General features: G+C 43.3%; 1 protein-coding gene across 1 annotated transcript in view; it reads right to left on the bottom strand.

The window, feature by feature from the left end:
• The window catches only part of sema4ba (sema domain, immunoglobulin domain (Ig), transmembrane domain (TM) and short cytoplasmic domain, (semaphorin) 4Ba), an 88410-nt gene that overhangs the window by 6623 nt on the left and 57387 nt on the right, over positions 1-24400 (bottom strand). Inside the window, exons 3-9 of the mRNA XM_039017569.1 lie at positions 21538-21698; positions 19096-19158; positions 18421-18519; positions 14928-15039; positions 14471-14587; positions 13957-14114; positions 348-529 (exon numbers count right to left, since the gene is read on the bottom strand). Coding sequence (XP_038873497.1) covers positions 348-529; positions 13957-14114; positions 14471-14587; positions 14928-15039; positions 18421-18519; positions 19096-19158; positions 21538-21698 — 892 coding nt within the window. The remainder of the gene's footprint in view (positions 1-347; positions 530-13956; positions 14115-14470; positions 14588-14927; positions 15040-18420; positions 18520-19095; positions 19159-21537; positions 21699-24400) is intronic.

Raw genomic sequence — 24400 nt, 5'->3', positions numbered from 1 at the left:
ACACTTCGTTATCTCTGGGACCCTTTGGATGATAAATCAGAGCAAGATTTCAGAATGTAAGTACACATTTCACCAGTGGGGTGAATACTTTCGCAAGCCACTGTATGCAGTACTTGATCAATAACGTCTCAAATACACCATAGACGAACAGAAGGAATGGTAATTTGGCTGTTTGGCAATGACTGGGTCAATAATAATGTGCTATAAACTGACAGTGAGCTGTTGTTGTATGGAGAAACGTTTAATGTGGAGATGAGTGAAATATCAACTCAGACACAGAAGCTTTCATTATCCAAATCAATGGGCTTATACACTCTTGCATGATGTATAAGTGATAATGTCCTCACCACTGTGAAGTAAAAACCCCGTAGAACACAGTGTTCTTCCAGTCTTCTGGGCTGGGTGTCAACACAAACATGTCCTGGATGATGTTGAAGGGGAAGCCATCATCAGGCAGTGAACACAGGAGCTGGGCTTTAAGGAAGGTGGTCCATTTCTTCTGCAGCACCCTCTCTCCTCCTTTGTCACCCTGTAATATAATCAGAGCTCTGTTACATGGACCCGCAGTCATAGTAACCCAGTGTCCAGTAGAGGGCACAAGCATGTATGTGTAAACTGTAAAAGTAGTGGAAGTGGTGAGAATGCATTATAATCCCTACTGCAATAAACACGAGTCTGAATGATATCATGGCAACCAATTTCCCTAAAATTATTCTACACCCTGTTGTTTACCCCGAAACTAAACAAACAATGTAAACAAGGCACTGTTTGAATTTACTTACATGAGAAACAATAATCCTATAGTGAAACCACCAGACTGAGTACAACAGATTGTGGACATAATACACATCCCCCCTGGGTCAATAGAATTCTAGGTCAAGAAAACAATATAAGACATCACAACTGGATGAGAGGAGAACACTGGGGGCACCAAATGCTTTTCAATGAGAGAGAGAAAAAAGGACACTGCTCACACACAATGACTCTCCACTGACACTACAATTCTCTGAACCTGTGCCACTAACTTGCCTGGTGGGTGGGGTCATCTATGGGAGCATGATACCGGGTTGGCTTGCGATGCAAATATAGCTGCACAACTTTTCCATTAAGAAATGTAATGCCTATACTTTTCACAGATAGTTGGCTGTACAGGAATTGTGTGGGTACATACAATTGAAAAACTATATATAATTTGTCTGTTTACATACACTTGAGTCTGTTGCTCGGATTGCAGCAATTATTTAAATTCTTATCTGGGACATAGATCTAAGGAGATTGAAAAGGCTGAGGGAGCAACGATAAGTCATCTTCACAGAGCACTGTTCAGAGGACTAAAAAGAAACATAAAGAAGTCTAAATAACCCAGAGCCCTTTAACGTGTGCCTTCGTCCGAGTCCCCGTCAGCCCAACATTAGAGGAAATGACATCGCTGAAAGGGAAATGACACGTGACTAATGCTGAGTTTCTGAAGCAATTACTTGCTGTAGTAACCCAGCCAGATAATGAGCTACATACAGTATATTCCCTGCTCTGCTCCCCCTGGTCTACCTAGTTATTATTTTATACTAGAGATAGTGTGTACCTAAAGTCTCCTCCTGAATATTGGACAGAAAGCACTCAATTTATTAACCCCTTACATAAGTCTCCCTTTCCAACACAGATGCACAATTTTAAGAGTTTCAATAGTACCAAAGCTTTTTCTGTTTTCCACAAAGCTATATATTATTCCATAGCTGGCCTCACTGGAGCAGAACTTCTACTCTAAACACCTGAATAAACATCAGAGATAGTCAACTAAAGACAGAGAGAGATGGACTTTAAGTAATGGAAGATGCTGATGAAGAAGATGCAGTATTGGTGGATCTTTCTATAAATAAATGGGGCCAATGTGTGACATTGGGATATTTTTCAAAATGGTTTGAAACAAAAATAAAAGCAGTTGTGCATGTGTAATTAGAGGAATAAAAGTGAATAGGCCCATAACTCCACCAATACAACAACAAAGGCCTAGGATGATACATTCTTTAAGCAGGGTTCATACAGACATTGATGAGTCAAATTCAAGCTCTTTCAGGAACTTTTGTAATTTAAGGACCTCAATGCAATTGTATAATTTATATAAATTGTACATATAGGGCCTAATATAGAGGCCAAACAAGCAAGTAGGGAATTACCACTTCAATATTTTTTTATTTTTTTTCAGGGCTTGCCAAAGCATTGATATTCAAATTATTATTACATTCTAAAATATGTGTGAATAATGTGGACATTGCCTGACTAAATAGATTGGATGCATGCCAATTTTTCTGTAGCATATGTGGCCGATGCAGGCACACAGTAAGCCTATAAAGCCATGAATAGCGGTAGCATTAATCTCACCATCTGTTTTTATCATGAGAAAGTGACCAAAAACCAGGTTCCTTTTGTAATGGAAGGATTTGTTTGGAAAGCCACGTTGAAGTTGTCGTCCTCATAATAACCGCATGTGATTTTACCGCAACAGAGTAGCGCAACACCCTTCAATTGAAGCGCGGGAAACAAACTAAAGCGGCCACATGTCTCACAAAAACATACATAAAATGACGGATAATTATAAGCAGGCCTCCCCCCACAAAATACCAAGAAAAAAAGGCAAAAACATAAAATAATGTATATTTTGTACTTCACCAGATAAAGCATCCGAGTGAGGGAAACAGCGCCCCTCTGTCTCTGTATTTGTAGCTCATCTATCTGATGCTGTCTGGTCAAAAAGAGTATGATATTGTTGCCACCTGTAGCATTGAATGCAAGGGGGCATTTGGCCTCCCTTGATAAAAAAAATGTATAAAATATTAGCCAATCAGCGTTGAGCTAAACTGAGCGAGCTAAACTGTGAATGATCCTGGTGCACCAAAAAAAGTGTCAAGGAAAGAACGTTTGGATTTGGCTCCACACCAATTGGAATATGCATGTCAAATCTCTCATTGCTCAAAGTAGAAGAGAGATTGACTTCATCACTACTTATTCTTGTAAGAAGTATTGACATATTGAATGCTACTAGCTGTCTGTTTTAAACTACTAGCTCATAGCACAGACACCCATGCATACCCCACAAGACATGCCACAAGTCCAGAACAGACTATGGGAGGCACACTGTACTACATAGAGCCATGGCTACATTGAAGTCTATTCCACATCAAGTAATTCACGCAAGCAGTAAAATCAGATTTTAAAAACTGTGAGGACTATGGAACAGCGATGACTGAAGTCACACACACGGGTACAAACACACATAACATACACACTATACACACACGATACACACATAACATACACACTATACACACACATACAAACATAATACACCCTATACACACATGCACACCTTGATTGTGTGTTGTAGTAGAGTAGTGGCCGGAGAGCACACATTTAATGTATTGTGAAATCTGTTGTAAAATGTATTTAAATATATACACATTTTATTATAATGTATATATTACTGTATATTACTGCCTTAACTTTTGCTGTAACCCAGGAAGAGTAGCTGCTGCCTTGGCAGGAACTAATGGGGATCGCTAATGAATACAAATCACATGAAAAACCAAACATCACTGACAGAAAAAACTTGAATTGTTGCATCTCGTTGTGTTGTTGTCCTCCACAGGCTAGCTAGCTAAAATTGTCCCTTTCCATTAGCCATGGATGGAGATGCAGTGCCTTCGAAAAGTATTTAGACCCCTTGACTTGTTCCACATTTTGTTAGGTTACAGCCTTATAACACTGATTAAATTGTTTTTCATCAATCTACACACAAAACCCCATAATGACAAAGCAAAAACAGGTTTAGATTTAACTAATTTATTAACAATTAAAAATGAAAAAAATCACATTTACATAAGTATTCATACACACACACACACACACACACACAGAGGAATCATGACCATCGACAGCCACATCAGTGTCGTCAGTAGTTTGTGGTATCTTTTAGTTGTCACTGTATTAGGCTAAGTGTAGGTGAGTTGATGGTGAACTGTTAAAGTTAAATGGTGCTGGAATATTGGAGGCAGCTCCTGTTTTCCTTGCGAATTGCGGTAGCCTAACTCTCCATGGTTCTAAATCAATAGTTGTTTAGTAGTTTGAAAATGTTGGAAACATTAACTTGCTTGACCATTCTGTAGGTCACGTAACTGTTTGTTACATGCAATATGCCTTGTGGACTTCACCAGACAGACCTCCGGTTTTGTGATGAAACAAAAAAGGTGTGGTTGAATGTATTCTGCCACTGATTTTTATTTGTCTCGGCCTTAGGCCTACAGAGGATTCTGTAAATATTCAGACAGCTTCCCTTTTTCCACATTTTGTTACATTACAGCCTTATTCTAAAATTGATAAAATAAATGTTTTTCCTCATTGTTTCCATTGATCATCCTTGAGATGTTTCTACAACTTGATTGGAGTCCACCTGTGGTAAATTCAATTGGACATGATTTGGAAAGGCACACACCTATCTATATAAGGTTCCACAGTTGGCAGTGCATGTCAGAGCTTAAAACCAAGCCATGAGGTCGAAGGAATTGTCCATAGAGTACTGAGACAGGATTGTGTTGAGGCACAGATCTGGGGAAGGGTACCAAAACGTTTGAAGCATTGAAGGTCCCCATATATTAATGGAAGAAGTTGAGTGATCGGGGGAGGTGACCAAGAACCCGATGGTGAGGGAGGTGACCAAGAACCCGATGGTCACTCTAACAGAGGTCCAGAGTTCCTGTGTGGAGATGGGAGACCCTTCCAGAAGGACAATCATCTCTGCAGCACTCCACCAATCAGGCCTCCTTTATGGTAGAGTGGCCAGACAGAAGCCACTCCTCAGCAAATGACACATGATAGCCTGCTTGGAGTTTGCCAAAAGGCAGCTAAAGGACTCTGACCATGAGAAACAAGATTCTCTGGTCTGATGAAACCAAGATTGAACACTTTGGCCTGCATGCCAAGCCTCACGTCTGGAGGAAACCTGGCACTATCCCTACGGTGAAGTATGGTGGTGGCAGCATCATGCTGTAGGGATGTTTTTCAGGGGAAGGGACTGGGAGACTAGTCAGGATCGAGGGAAAGATGAACAGAGCAAAGTACAGAGAGATGCTTGATGAAAACCTGCTCCAGAGCGCTCATAACCTCAGACTAGGGCAAAGGTTCACCTTCCAACAGGACAACGACCCTAAGCACACAGCCAAGACAACGCAGGAGTGGGTTCGGGACAAGTCTCTGAATGTCCTTGAGTGGCCCAGCCAGAGGCCAGACTTGAACCCGATCAAACATCTCTGGAGAGACCTGAAAATAACTGTGCAGCGATGCTCCCCATCCAACCTGACAGAGCTTGAGAGGATCTGCAGAGAAGAATGAGAGAAACTCCCCAAATACAGGTGTGCCAACCTGGGGAAGGATACCCAAGAAGACTCGAGGCTGTAATCACTGCCAAAGGTGCTTCAACAAAGTACTGAGTAAAGGGTCTGAATACTTATGTAAATGTGATAATTCAGTTTCTTATTTTTAATACATTTGCAAAAATGTCTAAACTTGTTTCCGATTTGTTATTATGGGATATTGCGTGTAGATTAATGAGGGGAAAAAACGATTTAATCCATTTTAGAATAAGGCTGTAACGTAACATAATGTGGAAAAGGTCCAGGGGTCTGAATACTTTCCGAATGCACTATGTCATGGTGGCAAGGCATATGAACTAACAGATTATAGAGCAAACAACATAATTATCACAACACAGGTTGTAACATGGCTATTTTTTTCCTGGCTTGGCTTCGCCAGTGATTTTACCCACGCACCGCTACTGATAAGGGAGCAGGTAACTTATAATTTGGCTACAATAATTACAATTGCTTTTGAAGCACCAAATTAAGGAAATGTCCGATTTTCAAGGTAGGCCTATTTCAGTACTTGAATTTCTGCGCTCCAAATGAAAGTTCAAGTAGGTTACTGCAAGGCCCTTGTAAAATTGCAGGTCTAACACGGAATACAAAATGTATTTGTCATGTTATTTCACTCCCAGACCATATTGTGAATAAGTTATGTAATTTGTCGTCATTATATCCAGGATATTCATATGAATAGCATTGGGTGTTGCGCAATAGTCTATCCTACACAATTGCGCACAGTAGACTCGGGGCTCTATATTAACAAACTTAACAATAAGGTAAGTGCAGGTGGTAGCGTTATAGGTTCAGGGGTGAGTCAGAAATAATTTAGCTATTTTCACTATCACAATTATCGGCGCACTTGCTGGCGTTGGTGCAAAAGGGCTGGGTTTTGATGAATAAACAAGTTGCGGATGTGTTGAGGCTTAGCCCCTCACTGGCCAATCAGAACAAGCTCCATGGCAAAATATGTGGTTGCTTCAAGTTCTGCATTTACCGTCTTTTATGTATTGCCTTGGAATCAACTACAACTACAATAATTTCTCCACATGGTCATGTAATCTTAAAACAATGTAGAATATGGAGGGTTTTACGCACATCCAAACTTTTCACAGTAGCTGGAGAAAGATCCAATGTACTGTAAAGCAAAAGGGAGAATGTCCCCTAACTGTTATACTGCTCTCACCTAGAACTGGTTTATGAACATAATCGTAACCATCTTACAGATCAGATCACATCTCCAAAAGTTGCATAGCATGCACTCCACAGACGTTTTAACCATAGAACCAGGAAGGTAAATAATTTGAATTATTGTTTCTAATAAAAACAAGCAATATTTTTTAAACAACAAATAAATACATGTAAAATGTAATGATATCATCAAATCACCAGGATAAAAAAAAGCCAGGCATTGCTGTTGAACTAGCCTTCATTATTGTATGGCTTAGGAAGGCTTATGAAGGCCTGAAATTTCCATCCCCAATCAAGATAGAACTGCTAAAGGGGGGCGGACTTGCAATCTACTGTAGAGATAGCCTGCAGAGTTTTGTCCTATTATCCAGGTCTATGCCCGAGTTCGAGCTACTACTTTTAAAAATCCATCGCTCCAGAAACAAGTCTCTCACTGTTGCCACTTTTTATAAACCCCCCTCAGCTCCCAGCTGTGCCCTGGACACCATATGTGAATTGATTGTCCCCCATCTATCGTCAGAGTTCGTACTGTTAGGTGACCTAAACTGGGATATGCTTAACACCCCGGCCGTCCTACAATCTAAGCTAGATGCCCTCAATCTCACACAAATCATCAAGGAACCTACCAGGTACAACCTCAAATCCGTAAACATGGGCACCCTCAGATATCATCCTGACCAACTTGCCCTCTAAATACACCTCTGCTGTTTTCAACCAGAATCTCAGCGATCACTGCCTCATTGCCTGCGTTCGTTATGGGTCCGCGGTCAAACGACCAACCCTCATCACAGTCAAACGCTCTCCCTAAAACACTTCAGCGAGCAGGCCTTTCTAAATTGACCTGGCCCGGGTATCCTGGAAGGATATTGTCCTCATCCCATCAGTAGAGGATGCCTGGTTGTTCTTCAAAAGTGCCTTACTCACCATCTTAAATAAGCACGCCCTTTTCAAAGAATGTAGAACTAAGACTTGACTGCCCTTGACCAGCACAAAAACATCCTGTGGCGCACTGCACTAGCTTCGAATTGTCCCCGCGTCAGGAACCAATATACACATTCAGTTAGGAATGCAAAAATGTGCATCCTGCAGCACTAATTCCCAAAGATTTTGGGACACTAAAGTCCATGGTGAATGAGAGCACCTCCTCTCAGCTGCCCACTGAGCACTTAGTGTTTCCTAGTCTGTCACCACCGATAAATCCATGATAATCGAGAATTTCAATAATCATTTCTCTACGGCTGGCCACACTTTCCACCTGGCTACCCCAATCCCACCTAACAGCTCTGCACCCATCGCAGCAACTGGCCCAAAGCCCCCCCCCGCCCCGCTTCTCCTTCACCCAAATCCAGACAGATGATGTCCTGAAAGAGATGCAGAATCTGGATCCCTACAAATCAGCTGGGCTTGACAATCTGGACACTCTCTTCCTAAAATTATCCGCCGCCATTGTCTTAACCCCTATTACTAGTCTGTTCAACCTCTCTTTCGTATCATCTGAGATTCCTAAAGATTGGAATGCGGCCGCGGTCAACTCCCTCTTCAAAGGGGGAGACACTCTAGACCCAAACTGTTACAGACCTATATCCATCCTGCCCTGCCTTTCTAAAGTCTTCGAAAGCCAAGTGAACAAACAGATCACCGACCATCTCAAATCCCACCGTACCTTCTCCACTATGCAATCCGGTTTCCGAGCTGGTCATGGGTACACCTCAGCCACGCTCAAGGTCCTAAACGATATTATAACCACCATAGATAAAAAACAGTACCGTGCAGCCGTCTTCATCGACCTGGCCAAAGCTTTCGACTCTGTCAATCACCGTATTCTTATCGGCAGACTCAACAGCCTTGGTTTCTCTAATGACTGCCTCGCCTGGTTCACTAACTACTTCTCAGATAGAGTTCAGTGTGTCAAATTGGAGGGCCTGTTATTCGGACCTCTGGCAGTCTCTATGGGGGTGCAACAGAGTTCAATTCTCGGGCCGACTCTTTTCTCTGTATATATCAATGATGTTGCTCTTGCTGCGGGTGATTCTTTGATCCACCTCTATGCAGACGACACCATTCTGTATACATATGGCCCTTCTTTGGACACTTAACAAACCTACAAATGAGCGTCGATGCCATACAACACTCCTTTCGTGGCCTCCAACTGCTCTTAAACACTAGTAAAATGCTCTTCAACTAATTTCTGCCCGCACCCGCCGAGCATCACTACTCCGGACGGCTCTGACTTAGGTATTTATAGTTGTCCACATATTCTAAGTGACTGGTTAAACTGTAAACTCTCCTTCCAGACTCATATTAATCATCTCCAATCCAAAATTAAATCTAGAATCGGCTTCCTATTTCGCAACAAAGTCTCCTTCACTCATGCTGCTGAACATACCCTCGTAAAATGGACTATCATGCCGATCCTTGACTTCGATGTCATTTACAAAATAGCCTCCAACACTCTACTCAGCAAACTGAATGTAGTCTATCACAGTGCCATCCGTTTTGTCACCAAAAACCCATATACTACCCACCACTGCGACCTGTATGCTCTCGTTGGCTGGTCCTCGCTACATATTCGCTGCCAAACCCACTGGCTCCAGGTCATCTATAAGTCTTTGCCAGGTAAAGCTCCACCTTATCTCAGCTCACTGGTCATCATAGCAACACCCACCCGTAGCATGCGCTCCAGCAGGCATATTTCACTGGTCATCCCGAAAGCCAACACCTCCTTTGGCCGCCTTTCCTTCCAGTTCACTGCTAACATTGACTGGAACGTATTGCAAAAATCACTGAAGTTGGAGACTTACATCTCCCTCATTAACTTCAAGCATCGGCAGTCAGAGCAGCTTACCGATCGCTGCAGCTGTACACAGCCCATCTGTAAATAGCCCATCCACCCTACTACCTACCTCATCCCCATATTTGTTTTTTCTGCACACCAGTATCTCTACTTGCACATCATCATCTGCACATTTATCACTCCAGTGTTAATTGCTAAATTGTAATTACTTTGCCACTATGGCCTATTTATTGCCTTACCTCCTTACTTAATTTGCACACACTGTATACAGATTTTCTATTGTGTTATTGACTGTACGTTTGTTTATCCCATGTGTAACTCTGTTGTTGTTTTTGTCGCACTGCTTTGCTTTATCTTGGCCAGGTCGCAATTGTAAATGAGAACTTGTTCTCAACTGGCCTACCTGGTTAAATAAAGGTGAAATATATATATATATTTAAATAGTAGGCCTAAGGGAGGGCTTGTGTTTTGAACATATGAAACGGAAAACAAGCCATTTTTACACATCACTTCTAAATACGAGGTTCAACGGTATTCACCAAGGTTCTCATCGCTCGTTTCATGATGTGCATGGACACATAGCCTTCATCATGGAGGGGGTTTTAAGCACGTCCAAAATGGGACCTGCATGGCTAAAATTATGTAGGCCTGCCTATATGCATACATAAAAAGGGAACGCCAGCTCACTGTACTTCGCGATTGCATTGGGCAGGACAAAAAAAAAGCCAAAGCCCCATATAGACCACTGCGGCACTCGGGAAGCTCCACCTACAAAATTGCCTTGCACAAAGTATGAAAATATTAAAATACTGAGCAGGACTCTTAAACAATTTCATTTAAATGTTAATTGTATTATTTGATCACAGAAACAATGAGAAAATATGGAAAAATAAATAATGAAATGTTTATTATATAAAGCGGCCCGTGTAATCATCTGCCAGAGAGTCGCCCCAATCGGCCTGAGCCCCAAGTAATACATTTGGGCCAAATAACTCACACCAGAATCAGCCCGAGCTCAATCCCCGCATCCTAGCCATAAGTAATGTATAAGTAAATAAGTAAATGCCCCTAAGGCGGCCCAGACTCGGGCCACATGGGGTCGGCCGAGTCTGACTCTCAGCCAAATGCCCCAACTCTCAGCCAGAATCGGCCCAGGTCCACTGTGCTAGCTTGGTAGGCTGCGTTTCGGCTGTCAAGATTCATGGCATAACCAACTGCATTACCGCTAAAACATTCTGTTAAAGGTCCCCAAAGCACACACATCCCTGGGTCGCTCGTCCTTTCAGTTCGCTGCAGCTAGCGACTTGAACAAGCTGCAACAAACACTCAAACTGGACATTTATCTCAATCTCTTCATTCAACGACTCAAATCATGGACACTCTTACTGAGTTGTGGCTGCTTTGTGTGATGTATTGTTGTCTCTACCTTATTGCCCTTTGTTCTGTTGTCTGTGCCCAATAATGTTTGTACCATGTTTTGTGCTGCTACCATGTTGTGCTGCTACCATGTTGTCATGTGGTGTTGCTACCATGTTGTTGTCATGTGGTGTTGCTACCATGTTGTTGTCATGTGGTGTTGCTACCATGTTGTTGTCATGTGGTGTTGCTGCCATGTTGTTGTCATGTGGTGTTGCTGCCATGTTGTTGTCATGTGGTGTTGCTGCCATGTTGTTGTCATGTGGTGTTGCTGCCATGCTATGTTGCCGTCTTAGGTCTCTCTTTATGTAGTGTCCTATATTCTATTTTTGTAATCTTTTTTTATCCTTTTGTTTTTTTATCCCAGCCCCTGTCCCCGCAGGAGGCCTTTTGCCTTTTGTCTTTTGTAAATAAGAATTTGTTCCGACTTGCCTAGTTAAATAAATACATTTTTTGGTTGGTCTAAAATATCCCTTTCAGGGCTGCCTGAAATTAGCACTTTGGATCATGTTTTTAAGGACACACCTCAAATATTTCTACCCCGCCCATCTGAGCACAAGCGAGCTGATAAAAGACAGGTAAATTGCCGAACCTGGCGTTAGGGCGGAAAAATGCCAGTGCATCAGTTTTTACATGGCAAAATTGCAAACTAATGTGCGTTTGACACTAGCGTCGCATTAATGCCAGCTGAAAATAGAGCATGAAACATTGGGAAAATTCCTTCCTGGATCAGATAATGATGTATGAAACTATCACGACATAACTAATTAGCTGGACACCAAATACGCATCCAACAAGTATTATGCATAATTATTGAAGAACCACGTTAATGACAGTATCGATTTAGGATTTCAGTATCAAGGTATGGTGACTCTTTGTTAGAAGCATTCCATTTTGCAAGTCATACAATATTTTGGATTTGTGTGCTCATGAAATCAGTTTTCACCCCGTAACATAAGGACACACGAAATGTTACGTAGTTACACAGCATTTCTCTATACAAAAACTGTCCGACAGCTAGATCCAGGATCCTTAAAGGGTTCAATGTCTAATTTAACTGATTAATGCGTAATATAATGACAACTTACACTGCCATAAATGCAAGGTCAGAAAAGTAAGGTTTTATGTCACATGATTTCATCAAGAACCATGACCAACCAAGATAAAGGGTTAAACATAGGTATTAAATCAACTCTTAAATTGTATTGAATATAGCTATGATCCCTCCTTATATCTTAATGTAATGACATGAAAAAAGTATTATCAATGGACTCATCAACAGCTGTAACATGTTGTACATTGTAGGAAATCCTCACTGGTACCCTAGTTTATAGAAAGTCCCTGGTACACTGTCTACAGTTTCACCAACACATATTGCACCACCCAAACCTAAAGCTTTTAAAGGGGAACTCCCTAACATACACACTATAGTGGCTTGTATGGGGTGAGGATAAGAAAAACCAGGTGCTAAGATACTCTGTACTCGGAGTTCAAACCTACCCTGTGATTGACAGCTGACCTGCCCACCACCACCCTGTGTTTTATTTCAGAGTAGAAGAAAGGGTGTGTCCTGCAGCCTCACTCTGACAGTGGCAGACTGACTGGTGTCCATCTGAATGTCACTCAGTGTCAAGACAAACACCTGCAGATAGACAGTTACTGTAGAGAAGCCTTTCAGCTTGCAGCCTGCAGAGCCTGGAAGGGATAGGCACCTTGAGTCGTCAAAATTCTATTACTAGGAGCTGTCTCAGCCTGTCTGCTACCTGTTTGAAAAATATAAACGAGTAAAAATATCCCTCCATTGGAACTGCAACATATGGAGCCTCTTAAAGTGCAAAAAAACATTCCTCTGTTTAAATTAGTTTAGTGCATGTGTGGTGAAAGAGGAAATTACATTTAAAAAGGCACAGATGCAATTGAAAATGACTTGTGAGCTGGCCCCAAAGCAGAGCTCTATTTCACGTATCCACATGGTTAATATTTTCTAATTAAGTTTGATAATGGGCGTTGGTAGATTCATTACGCTTGTTTGCTATATGAAGGATGACAAGGTGCTGTCTGCACGAGCGTTGGACTCAGTCACACAGCTCCTCCCTTCACTGTATGTCCCTCACTGTCCACTCTGGCAGCACTGCAATGGTACTGCTTATCTCTTCATAAAATGAAAAAGCTAAGAAATGCACTGTTAAAAGACACACATCAACAGCCAGCTTTCCCTGAAGATTGACTGCTGGAAATGCAAAGCCTGGAAGGAGGGGTGGATACTATAAAACTGTCATCTAGTATTTCACACTTTCTTTGGCTGGATTGACCATACTACAGCTGTGATAAAGAAGAGGCCATGACCATGCTGTCATATTGAGGGGAGATTCTCGGTCACAGAGAATAGATGAGATTCATGTTTAAACTGATTGGAAACCATTCCTTTTAGGTTAAAATACTAGAAAATTAAATATTTCAGCTGCTTGTAGTGCATCTATCTAATGAGCAGGTTGACTGGGATGAATCTTGTCCTGGAGGCCGAGCTGAGCGATTTCCACTAGATGGGCCAGCGGCAAAGTCAAAATCGGCTATATCGTAAAAATTCATAAAGAATAAAAATAGCTTTTTGTTAATTTAATGTTAGGGTTAGGCATAAGGTTTGCAGGTAAGGTTCGATTTTATGACTTCCTCCAGTACAACACACCTTTGTCTGCAGGTTGGTGTAGGAAAAAAAGTGCAAAAGGAGAAGCCATTTTAGGTCTGCTGTGAATCCTGGCTGAATGCTAATGATCACTGAAATGTGATAAGAGTGGAGTGGAGGAGCAGATGTGGAGAGAAGGGCCCAAACAGAGGGAACTCACAGGAGGAATGGTTTTCTGTAACACAAGCCACTGTGTCCCTCCCAGACAAACCTGTGAACACGACTCTCTCCCACCCTTAAATCCCTCACCTCACACACACACATGAACACACCACACAGAAGAACACACCACACAGAAGTACGCACACACACAAACTGACACACCCTTCTCCTGCTCTGATAGCTTCCAATAAATTGAGTGGAAATGGGTGGGGCAGGTGAAGATGGGTGGCGTTGCTGGAGAGCCTTGCTCAAGGGGAAAAGACACTCTTTAGACAGGCCATCTCCGTTGAAGCGTCACTCACCTTACACACGCGAGCGATGCGCGATACAATGGTGTTGTCAAAGAATTCAAACTCCTTTCCCGCTTCGCTGAAGAAGAAGTAAATCTTATCATCATCGCCCACTGGGTTGCCTTTGGGCATGCTCTCCTGAATGTAGGCAGAGCCCACAAAGGCTGGGTCTGGAGGAACAACAACATAACCACAGGCTGAAGTGTAAACCTACAACCATGTATTCTAGGACATGGACATGTCTTTTACATCCACAACGTCTTCTGGTGATTCAGTCATTTTGTAACAGGAATTCTGATAACTTCTGCATGTTGAAATTGACAAAATACCATGGGAACACCTATATTTCTTCAGAGCTATGTTCATTTTAATTTATCATGTACAGCCTGAGGTCTTCAAATACTGATTGCATATGTTTAGGGGAAAACTGTTTATCCATGTTTATCTTATCAGCTATGTATACAAACATTAGAACATGGCATGAAGCAGCTTCAAGATAGCTAGCTGCCTGAAGACCTGAACTTACCCTGAAGCCAGTTCAAGGAGTTTTCTGTTTTTAGGGCAGCGCCTTGGCCCAGGCTCTTGTAAATAATAGGTTCATTTCCTTGGAAATTACTGACCGTCCCAGCATACAGCTCTCCATCTATAATGTAAAGAAGAATAAGATGAAGACAAACAATATCTGGACCAGGAGACAAGGATACTCTGTGTCACTCATAACAAACCCTTGAATCTAAAATCAAAGCATTGTCTCTTAATATGTTTACAGTACGGAACACACAAGAATGAACTCTTGTAAGATATACATTCCAACTTTATCATTGATGAATCTATAATTAAGTATGTCAACAGTGTGTTGTCGTATGTTTATGTATATATTGTATACAGTATGTATTGTGTACAGTATGTATTGTGTACTCAGTCTTATGGAAGTCAAACATATTTCCCTGACAGTACATAAGTGACCCCTATAGTGTACCTACCAGCCATGATGGCAGTGGACTTGTACTCAGGGTTGAAAGGGCAGCGGCCGCGTCCGTCCTCTGTCACTATCTCCCCAGTCTGGCTCCTCACCAGAGTGAAGTCAGCTGTGTTCTGGAGAGGACGGACAGAGAGAGAGAGAGACTTGAGAAAATGTAGGGCTGTAATCTACACTGACCACTGCCTTCTGGCCAGTGTTCTCTACTGCACTATGGCCCAAATGATGGGGAAGGAAACACTGGTTGGTCGCAGCTGGTCCCTTTGGGGTGGTTCAAACCAGGGTTGTTTCAAAACGTGGTTTTGTCACATTGTGTGGTCACAATGCAAAAAAGGCTTGTTACTACCCAATGCTATAGAGACACACTTGATAAACAGTATCTCTATTTAAGTAAATGTTATTATATGATTCCATTTAGAAATGATCTGGTGATGGGGAAGATGAGGAGGGCTGCTTAGAGGGATGGACATGACTGTCTGTATAAAGTACTGTATATCTCTCTGTGTGGGCTGAGACTCAGTGGTTTTGATAAGAAGGGAGACTTGGGAGGAGGAGACGCTCAGGAATCCTGGTTCACAACCTAAAGTTCTGCCAAGAGACTTTCCCTCCTCCCTTAATGTATTCTCTCCCATATTGAATTATTGCAGAGGGGATTTGAGATGTTCTTTGACTGTCAATATTTCTAAATGGAAATGTCAATGTTATTCTGCATGGCCTCAGAGACCTGTCTGCTCCATCAGCTGAACACATTTAAAGATGCACTTCCTTTCAAATGTGTGTGTTCTAAAACGTTTTCATACAACTCAGAGCCACTCATGCTCACTAAACATCTGTAAAGGGTATAATTGGAATACACTGATTTGAGGAGAAATAAAATGCAGTCTCCAGGGGGAAATACTGTAAAATAGAGAAGAAAAGCTGTACCTTGATTGACAGAGTTAATTACATCTCTCTACCGCACACAGGCATGGTGGTTCTCTCTACCGCACACAGGCATGGTGGTTCTCTCTACCGCACACAGGCATGGTGGTTCTCTCTACCGCACACAGGCATGGTGGTTCTCTCTACCGCACACAGGCATGGTGGTTCTCTCTACCGCACACAGGCATGGTGGTTCTCTCTACCGCACACAGGCATGGTGGTTCTCTCTACCACACACAGGCATGGTGGTTCTCTCTACCACACACAGGCATGGTGGTTCTCTCTACAACACACAGGCATGGTGGTTCTCTCTACAACACACAGGCATGGTGGTTCTCTCTACCACACACAGGCATGGTGGTTCTCTCTACCACACACAGGCATGGTGGTTCTCTCTACCACACACAGGCATGGTGGTTCTCTCTACAACACACAGGCATGGTGGTTCTCTCTACCACACACAGGCATGGTGGTTCTCTCTACCACACACAGGCATGGTGGTTCTCTCTACCACACACAGGCATGGTGGTTCTCTCTACCACACACAGGCATGGTGGTTCTCTCTACCTCACACAGGCATGGTGGTTCTCTCTACCACACACAGGCATGGTGGTTCTCTCTACCGCACACAGGCATGGTGGTTCTCTCTACCGCACACAGGCATGGTGGTTCTCTCTACCGCACACAGGCATGGTGGTTCTCTCTACAGCACACAGGCATGGTGGTTCTCTCTACAGCACACAGGCATGGTGGTTCTCTCTACAACACACAGGCATGGTGGTTCTCTCTACAACACACAGGCATGGTGGTTCTCTCTACAACACACAGGCATGGTGGTTCTCTCTACAACACACAGGCATGGTGGTTCTCTCTACAACACACAGGCATGGTGGTTCTCTCTACAGCACACAGGCATGGTGGTTCTCTCTACAACACACAGGCATGGTGGTTCTCTCTACAACACACAGGCATGGTGGTTCTCTCTACAACACACAGGCATGGTGGTTCTCTCTACAACACACAGGCATGGTGGTTCTCTCTACCACACACAGGCATGGTGGTTCTCTCTACAACACACAGGCATGGTGGTTCTCTCTACAACACACAGGCATGGTGGTTCTCTCTACAACACAGGCATGGTGGTTCTCTCTACAACACACAGGCATGGTGGTTCTCTCTACCACACACAGGCATGGTGGTTCTCTCTACCACACACAGGCATGGTGGTTCTCTCTACCACACACAGGCATGGTGGTTCTCTCTACCACACACAGGCATGGTGGTTCTCTCTACCACACACAGGCATGGTGGTTCTCTCTACCACACACAGGCATGGTGGTTCTCTCTACCACACACAGGCATGGTGGTTCTCTCTACCACACACAGGCATGGTGGTTCTCTCTACCACACACAGGCATGGTGGTTCTCTCTACCACACACAGGCATGGTGGTTCTCTCTACCACACACAGGCATGGTGGTTCTCTCTACCACACACAGGCATGGTGGTTCTCTCTACCACACACAGGCATGGTGGTTCTCTCTACCACACACAGGCATGGTGGTTCTCTCTACCACACACAGGCATGGTGGTTCTCTCTACCACACACAGGCATGGTGGTTCTCTCTACCACACACAGGCATGGTGGTTCTCTCTACCACACACAGGCATGGTGGTTCTCTCTACCACACACAGGCATGGTGGTTCTCTCTACCACACACAGGCATGGTGGTTCTCTCTACCACACACAGGCATGGTGGTTCTCTCTACCACACACAGGCATGGTGGTTCTCTCTACCACACACAGGCATGGTGGTTCTCTCTACCACACACAGGCATGGTGGTTCTCTCTACCACACACAGGCATGGTGGTTCTCTCTACCACACACAGGCATGGTGGTTCTCTCTACCACACACAGGCATGGTGGTTCTCTCTACCACACACAGGCATGGTGGTTCTCTCTACCACACACAGGCATGGTGGTTCTCTCTACCACACACAGGCATGGTGGTTCTCTCTACCACACACAGGCATGGTGGTTCTCTCTACCACACACAGGCATGGTGGTTCTCTCTACCACACACAGGCATGGTGGTTCTCTCTACCACACACAGGCATGGTGGTTCTCTCTACCACACACAGGCATGGTGGTTCTCTCTACCACACACAGGCATGGTGGTTTTCTCTACAACACACAGGCATGGTGGTTCTCTCTACCACACACAGGCATGGTGGTTCTCTCTACCACACACAGGCATGGTGGTTCTCTCTACAACACACAGGCATGGTGGTTCTCTCTACCACACACAGGCATGGTGGTTCTCTCTACAACACACAGGCATGGTGGTTCTCTCTACCACACACAGGCATGGTGGTTCTCTCTACCACACACAGGCATGGTGGTTCTCTCTACCACACACAGGCATGGTGGTTCTCTCTACAACACACAGGCATGGTGGTTCTCTCTACCACACACAGGCATGGTGGTTTTCTCTACAACACACAGGCATGGTGGTTCTCTCTACAACACACAGACATGGTGGAACTGTATGCTAAGAAATCAAACACACACTTACTATGTACGCACAGATTGGACTGAAGGCGTAGGTTCCACACACGTATAGATGGGTACTGTTCACACGCAGTAAAATCTTGATGTAATTGAAGCAATCAGTCTGCATTAAAGACACAGTAGAGGAGAGAGCATCGTTAATATGACTCATAGGTTCCCACAAACCGTTCTGGAGGGAAAGTTCCTCAAGTTGAGTGGAGTAGCTCATTGGGTGACCCTCCAAGCATATTTCCACATTACCAGAATGAATTGCTTTCAAATAGCCTGGGAGGCCTGTTGCTAGCAGTGTACAAAATGTCTGAGTGACTGTCTCACACAGAACACTGATTAGTGTCTTCTTCAAGATCCTGGTCTATGAGCCTTTGTCCCCCAACCCATCAATCAAACCAGGAATCAATCATACAATATTGCCATTTGATAATATACTGTACTTCCCACAGTATTGAGGTTTCTCTACAATCACAGAGGGGTTGCTTAGATGGGATGCATAGCAATTTGTCTGGCTATAAAAAATGTACGCAGGCCATCACTACTGAATGGAAATGTACAACTTAAATGGAAACTTCCATTGCTACTGGCAGTTCATTTTCAGTACTACGGCACAAAACGAGCTTGAGAACTGGCATGGAAGTGTAAACACTGCCACTGGAGTTCCACAAATACAGCGCAATGTCCTCACCTGTAGGTCTTTGCCTTTGAAACTGCACTCATCTCTCTTCCTCTCATGGGTGCTCCATGTCAGCTAGAGGAGAGGGGAAGTGTCAACATACATTACAAAGACACAGCACAGAGCTGTAAAGAACACAGCTGTGGTCCTCTGTAGCTTAGTTGGTAGAGCATGACGCTTGCAATGTCAGGATAGTGGGTTTGATTCCCAGTACTAATCATACGTAAAATCTGCACGCGCATGACTAAGCTGCTTTGGATAAAAGCATCTGCTAAATGGCATATACAGTGGGGCAAAAAAGTATTTAGTCAGCCACCAATTGTGCAAGTTCCCACTTAAAAAGATGAGGCCTGTAATTTATCATAGGTACACTTCAACTATGACAGACAAAATGAGAAAAGAAAATCCTGAAAATCACATTGTAGGATTTTTAATGAATTTATTTGCAAATTATGGTGGAAAGTAAGTATTTGGTCAATAACAAAAGTTTCTCAATACTTTGTTATATACCCTTTGTTGGCAATGACAGAGGTCAAACGTTTTCTGTAAGTCTTCACAAGGTTTTCACACACTGTTGCTGGTATTTTGGCCCATTCCTCCATGCAGATCTCCTCTAGAGCAGTGATGTTTTGGGGCTGTTGCTGGGCAACACGGACTTTCAACTCCCTCCAAAGATTTTCTATGGGGTTGAGATCTGGAGACTGGCTAGGCCACTCCAGGACCTTGAAATGCTTCTTACGAAGCCACTCCTTTGTTGCCCGGGCGGTGTTTTTGGGATCATTGTCATGCTGAAAGACCCAGCCACGTTTCATCTTCAATGCCCTTGCTGATGGAAGGAGGTTTTCACTCAATCTCACGATACATGGCCCCATTCATTCTTTCCTTTACACGGATCAGTCGTCCTGGTCCCTTTGCAGAAAAACAGCCCCAAAGCATGATGTTTCCACCCCCATGCTTCACAGTAGGTATGGTGTTCTTTGGATGCAACTCAGCATTCTTTGTCCTCCAAACACAACGAGTTGAGTTGTTACCAAAAAGTTGGTTTCATCTGACATTCTCCCAATCTTCTTCTGGATCATCCAAATGCTCTCTAGCAAACTTCAGACGGGCCTGGACATGTACTGGCTTAAGCAGGGGGACACGTCTGGCACTGCAGGATTTGAGTCCCTGGCGGCGTAGTGTGTTACTGATGGTAGGCTTTGTTACTTTGGTCCCAGCTCTCTGCAGGTCATTCACTAGGTCCCCCCATGTGGTTCTGGGATTTTTGCTCACCGTTCTTGTGATCATTTTGACCCCACGGGGTGAGATCTTGCGTGGAGCCCCAGATCGAGGGAGATTATCAGTGGTCTTGTATGTCTTCCATTTCCTAATAATTGCTCCCACGGTTGATTTCTTCAAACCAAGCTGCTTACCTATTGCAGATTCAGTCTTCCCAGCCTGGTGCAGGTCTACAATTTTGTTTCTGGTGTCCTTTGACAGCTCTTTGGTCTTGGCCATAGTGGAGTTTGGAGTGTGACTGTTTGAGGTTGTGGACAGGTGTTTTATACTGATAACAAGTTCAAACAGGTGCCATTAATACAGGTAACGAGTGGAGGACAGAGGAGCCTCTTAAAGAAGTTACAGTTCTGTGAGAGCCAGAAATCTTGCTTGTTTGTAGGTGACCAAATACTTATTTTCCACCATAATTTGCAAATAAATTATTTAAAAATCCTACAATGTGATTTTCTTTCTCATTTTGTCTGTCATAGTTGAAGTGTACCTATGATGAAAATTACAGGCCTCACTCATCTTTTTAGGTGGGAGAACTTGCACAATTGGTGGCTGACTAAATACTTTTTTGCCCCACTGTGTGTGTGTGTGTGTGTGTGTGTGTGTGTGTGTGTGTATATTCATATATATTACTGTAGATCATTGTAAAAAAGAGCAGTGTACACAAGATGTTATACACCAACCATGTACATTATATAATTCCACACATCCTCACCCTGACTCCACGGTTACTGTTCATGCACACAAGCACGCACACAGAGAAACACTACAATACAACACTGTTGTGAAGTGTATCTGAGCGCCGAGGGTATTATATAGCACCTCTAGAAACACTACAAATATGTTTCAATAGTTCAGCTAGGGCCGCTGGGCTGTTGTGTCTACTTTGATTTGCACTATGTTTAGACTTACTATGGTGAGCTGAGGTGGTGGCCATGCAGAAGGTCTAGTCCCAAACCACCTCCACTATATGAGGTCATTATTAACAGGTGCCATTCATATGCCATGTTGATACTTATTTCATTATGCAGATGGATTATTCGTTTTGAAGCATACTCCCAGATGAATTTATTTTATTGCACAGAAATAGTATCAATTATGACTGTCTAATATCCACTACTTATGAAAAATAGGCAACCTCTTGAATGTCTCTCAAAACACAGACACACACTCGTGCCCACTTACATTACGTTGTAGCTTGACTCTGCTGATATCAGAGAGGTTGAGGGCGAAGAGCTCCTCTCGTGCTCCAACATAGAGCATGTTATCTTCCCTACTGAGGAGCAGAGAGGTATAATTGAAGACTCCATCCACAGAGAATCTCTTGGCTGACCTCTCATTTGCATCTGAGGAGAGAAAAACAGAAAGAGGAGAAGAAATATTAACAAACTGAATGTTCTAGTGCAATATGAGCCCCTAGAAAGCATTAACAGATTTGCCTGGACAAGAATTTTACATCAAAATGGTAATGATGTCTGTGTTATTTTGTTTGTGTATACATGTGCTCTCTGCTCCCATGACAATAACATTGTCTGGCCTAGCAGGCTCTCTTTCTGCTGACTCCATCACTACAGGGGAGCTACAATAGGAGAGATGGACAGAGCCTGGCCTCCTGAGCTCATAATAAGGAATAAAAATGATCCAACCACAGGATGTATGGACTAAAAGCAGCAGCTGGAGGAGTGTGTGTGTGTGTGTGTGTGTTCAGCCTCCAGTCCTGTCACCCTCTCTCATCACCTCTGGAGAGGGCTGCAGAAAGAGAGCGAAAGCCAGCTCCTTATCTTTCTCACTATCCTGACACCCCTTCAAAAGCCCACCCTCTGCCTGCAGCCACATGTCACATCATTGACTCTCTCTCTAAGCCTAAAGCTCCACATTCAGCACATTTTTTCAGAGTGGAGGTCTTCTGAGCTGGCCAGTCCAACAAACACAATTTTGTCATGAAAACATATGGTACTGTATATGAATGCCTACTAAGTGATTCTCTGAAGACATCATTGCCTTATGGATTATGAGTCAACTAAAGATTATGAGTCAACTACTGAGTCTATGCTATACATTCGCAATGCAAGATTTATAGTTTTAGCTTATCAGAGAAGATACAGTAGTCCTACCTCTACCTTTCAATACAGAAACACATTTTAATATTTGATCACATTTGAACAGTATAGTGCTGCTTCATGCTAGTGAGCCATTTCCCCTCCTTTCCTTCATCTTCCTTCTCTCTCACCTCCTTTCCTCACCTCTCCCCTCCTTCCCTCTCTCCTCCTTCTCTCCTCTCTTTCCTCAGAGCTTTGGGCAAATGTAACAGTGATTTACCCATGCAAAGACAAAGGCTGGAGCTTGAACCAAAACAAGGGCTTAGAGGGATTTCCACAGAGGAGGATATCTATACAATTTTTCTTGAGTCAGACCACCACTGTCATATTCTCTGAACACTGCTGAGGGAGACACAATGAGGTGGGTAATTGTGTACCATTAAGGGAATCCATCTGGGTTTAGTAGTGTGAGCATTTATTTTCAGAATTTCAGCCAGTCATTAGTCAGGTTTCTATTTCCATTGTATCAAGCTGCAGTGATGAGGTTTGCATACAGCGTTGTATAGCCTAACAATACTCAACATGGTTGTCCATTTACACTCCATGTCTGCCCATTCCATAACATTGTGGTCAATATTACAAGGATCTGTTATTTTCATGCATAAGATGGCTTTGCATTGATGAATTATCCTTGGAACAAACCAAAATCATTGCTCATAAATCCAAGATAATAATATGGACTGATCCAAGAAAATGTACCTATAAAAATGTATCACAGATTTCAGCAATTCAACACGTTTCCAGGAAACTGTAGCATATGGAATGTGAGGCTTTTGGAAGAAGAAGTGCAGCTGTGAGGAGAGCTGTAAAAAAAGGGCAACTTTTATTTGAAGAGTGCTAAATAACATCAGTTCATCTGGAACAAAAATGGTCAAGACAAAGACAGACAAATATATCAGATAAAGATATAATACAATATATAATAAATATATATTGTACTGAAAACCAGTTAGAAGTGGGAGAGACAAAAAGTGTATTTACACTCCAACGACAGGATTAGTGCCTTATTAATCAGAAGAGTCTCTGTCTGCCAGAATGTGCTGGTGCTGCTGTTAAGGATTCTGTTTAAAGATGCTATTACAATGGCATCATTTAGGAGCTAAAGATAACTTGATTGCTGATCTCAAAAGCGACAAAATATAATTTATAGCCCTGGGACTACAAACCCCAATAGTGAACTGGAATGGTTGCTGGTCAGTCAGTCTTTCAGTCAGTCTCTAGACCGTCTCTCCCAGGTCTCCATTACAGGGCCCTCCACAAACAGACAGGTCCCTCCACAGACAGACATACACCATAGTCTCTTTGACAAACTCCACTCCATTGTTGTTAGAGCATCTCAGGTTGACTCCCATGACAACGCAGGCAGCCATGGAAACGCTGTGCTGTAGTGTAATCTGGGAAGAGAAGAGCCCTGACCTGTTTAGTGTTCAGAGGAAGCAGAAGCACTCAAGAGCTGCTAGTGTCTGTTGGAGATGTGGAGAGAGGGGGGTGTCTCCGTAGCTACAGGGGGAGAGGGTGTTAGGGAGGGCAGGCAAGTGGGAACGTTGTAATGAGTGAAGAGGTACAACATATCATAACTAGTTTACCCTCGCCTTGTCGAGCACCTTACCCCTCCCCCTATCCTGCAGTCCTGCCCCCGGCAACCCATAGCAATACACTGCTTTTATCAAAGGGACATCTCATTTAGTCAAACAGCAGAAACCAAGCTAATAGAGGCTTGGTTCAAATAGCAATACACTTTCGTTGGAGAGGAGACATAGCTATCTAGGCTAACAAAGCGTGCAAAAGCAAAAATGTTTATCATATTACTCCAGTGCTAGCCTCTCTACACTGGCTTCCTGTTAAGGCTAGGGGTGATTTAAATGTTTTACTTCTAACCTACAAAGCATAACATGGGCTTGCTCCTACCCATCTTTCTGATTTGGTCCTGACGTACATACCTAAACGTA

This window comes from Salvelinus namaycush, chromosome 21 (genome assembly GCF_016432855.1).
Source record: "Salvelinus namaycush isolate Seneca chromosome 21, SaNama_1.0, whole genome shotgun sequence".
NCBI classification, from domain to species: domain Eukaryota; kingdom Metazoa; phylum Chordata; class Actinopteri; order Salmoniformes; family Salmonidae; genus Salvelinus; species Salvelinus namaycush.
This window is presented reverse-complemented; position numbering and strand designations above follow the sequence as displayed.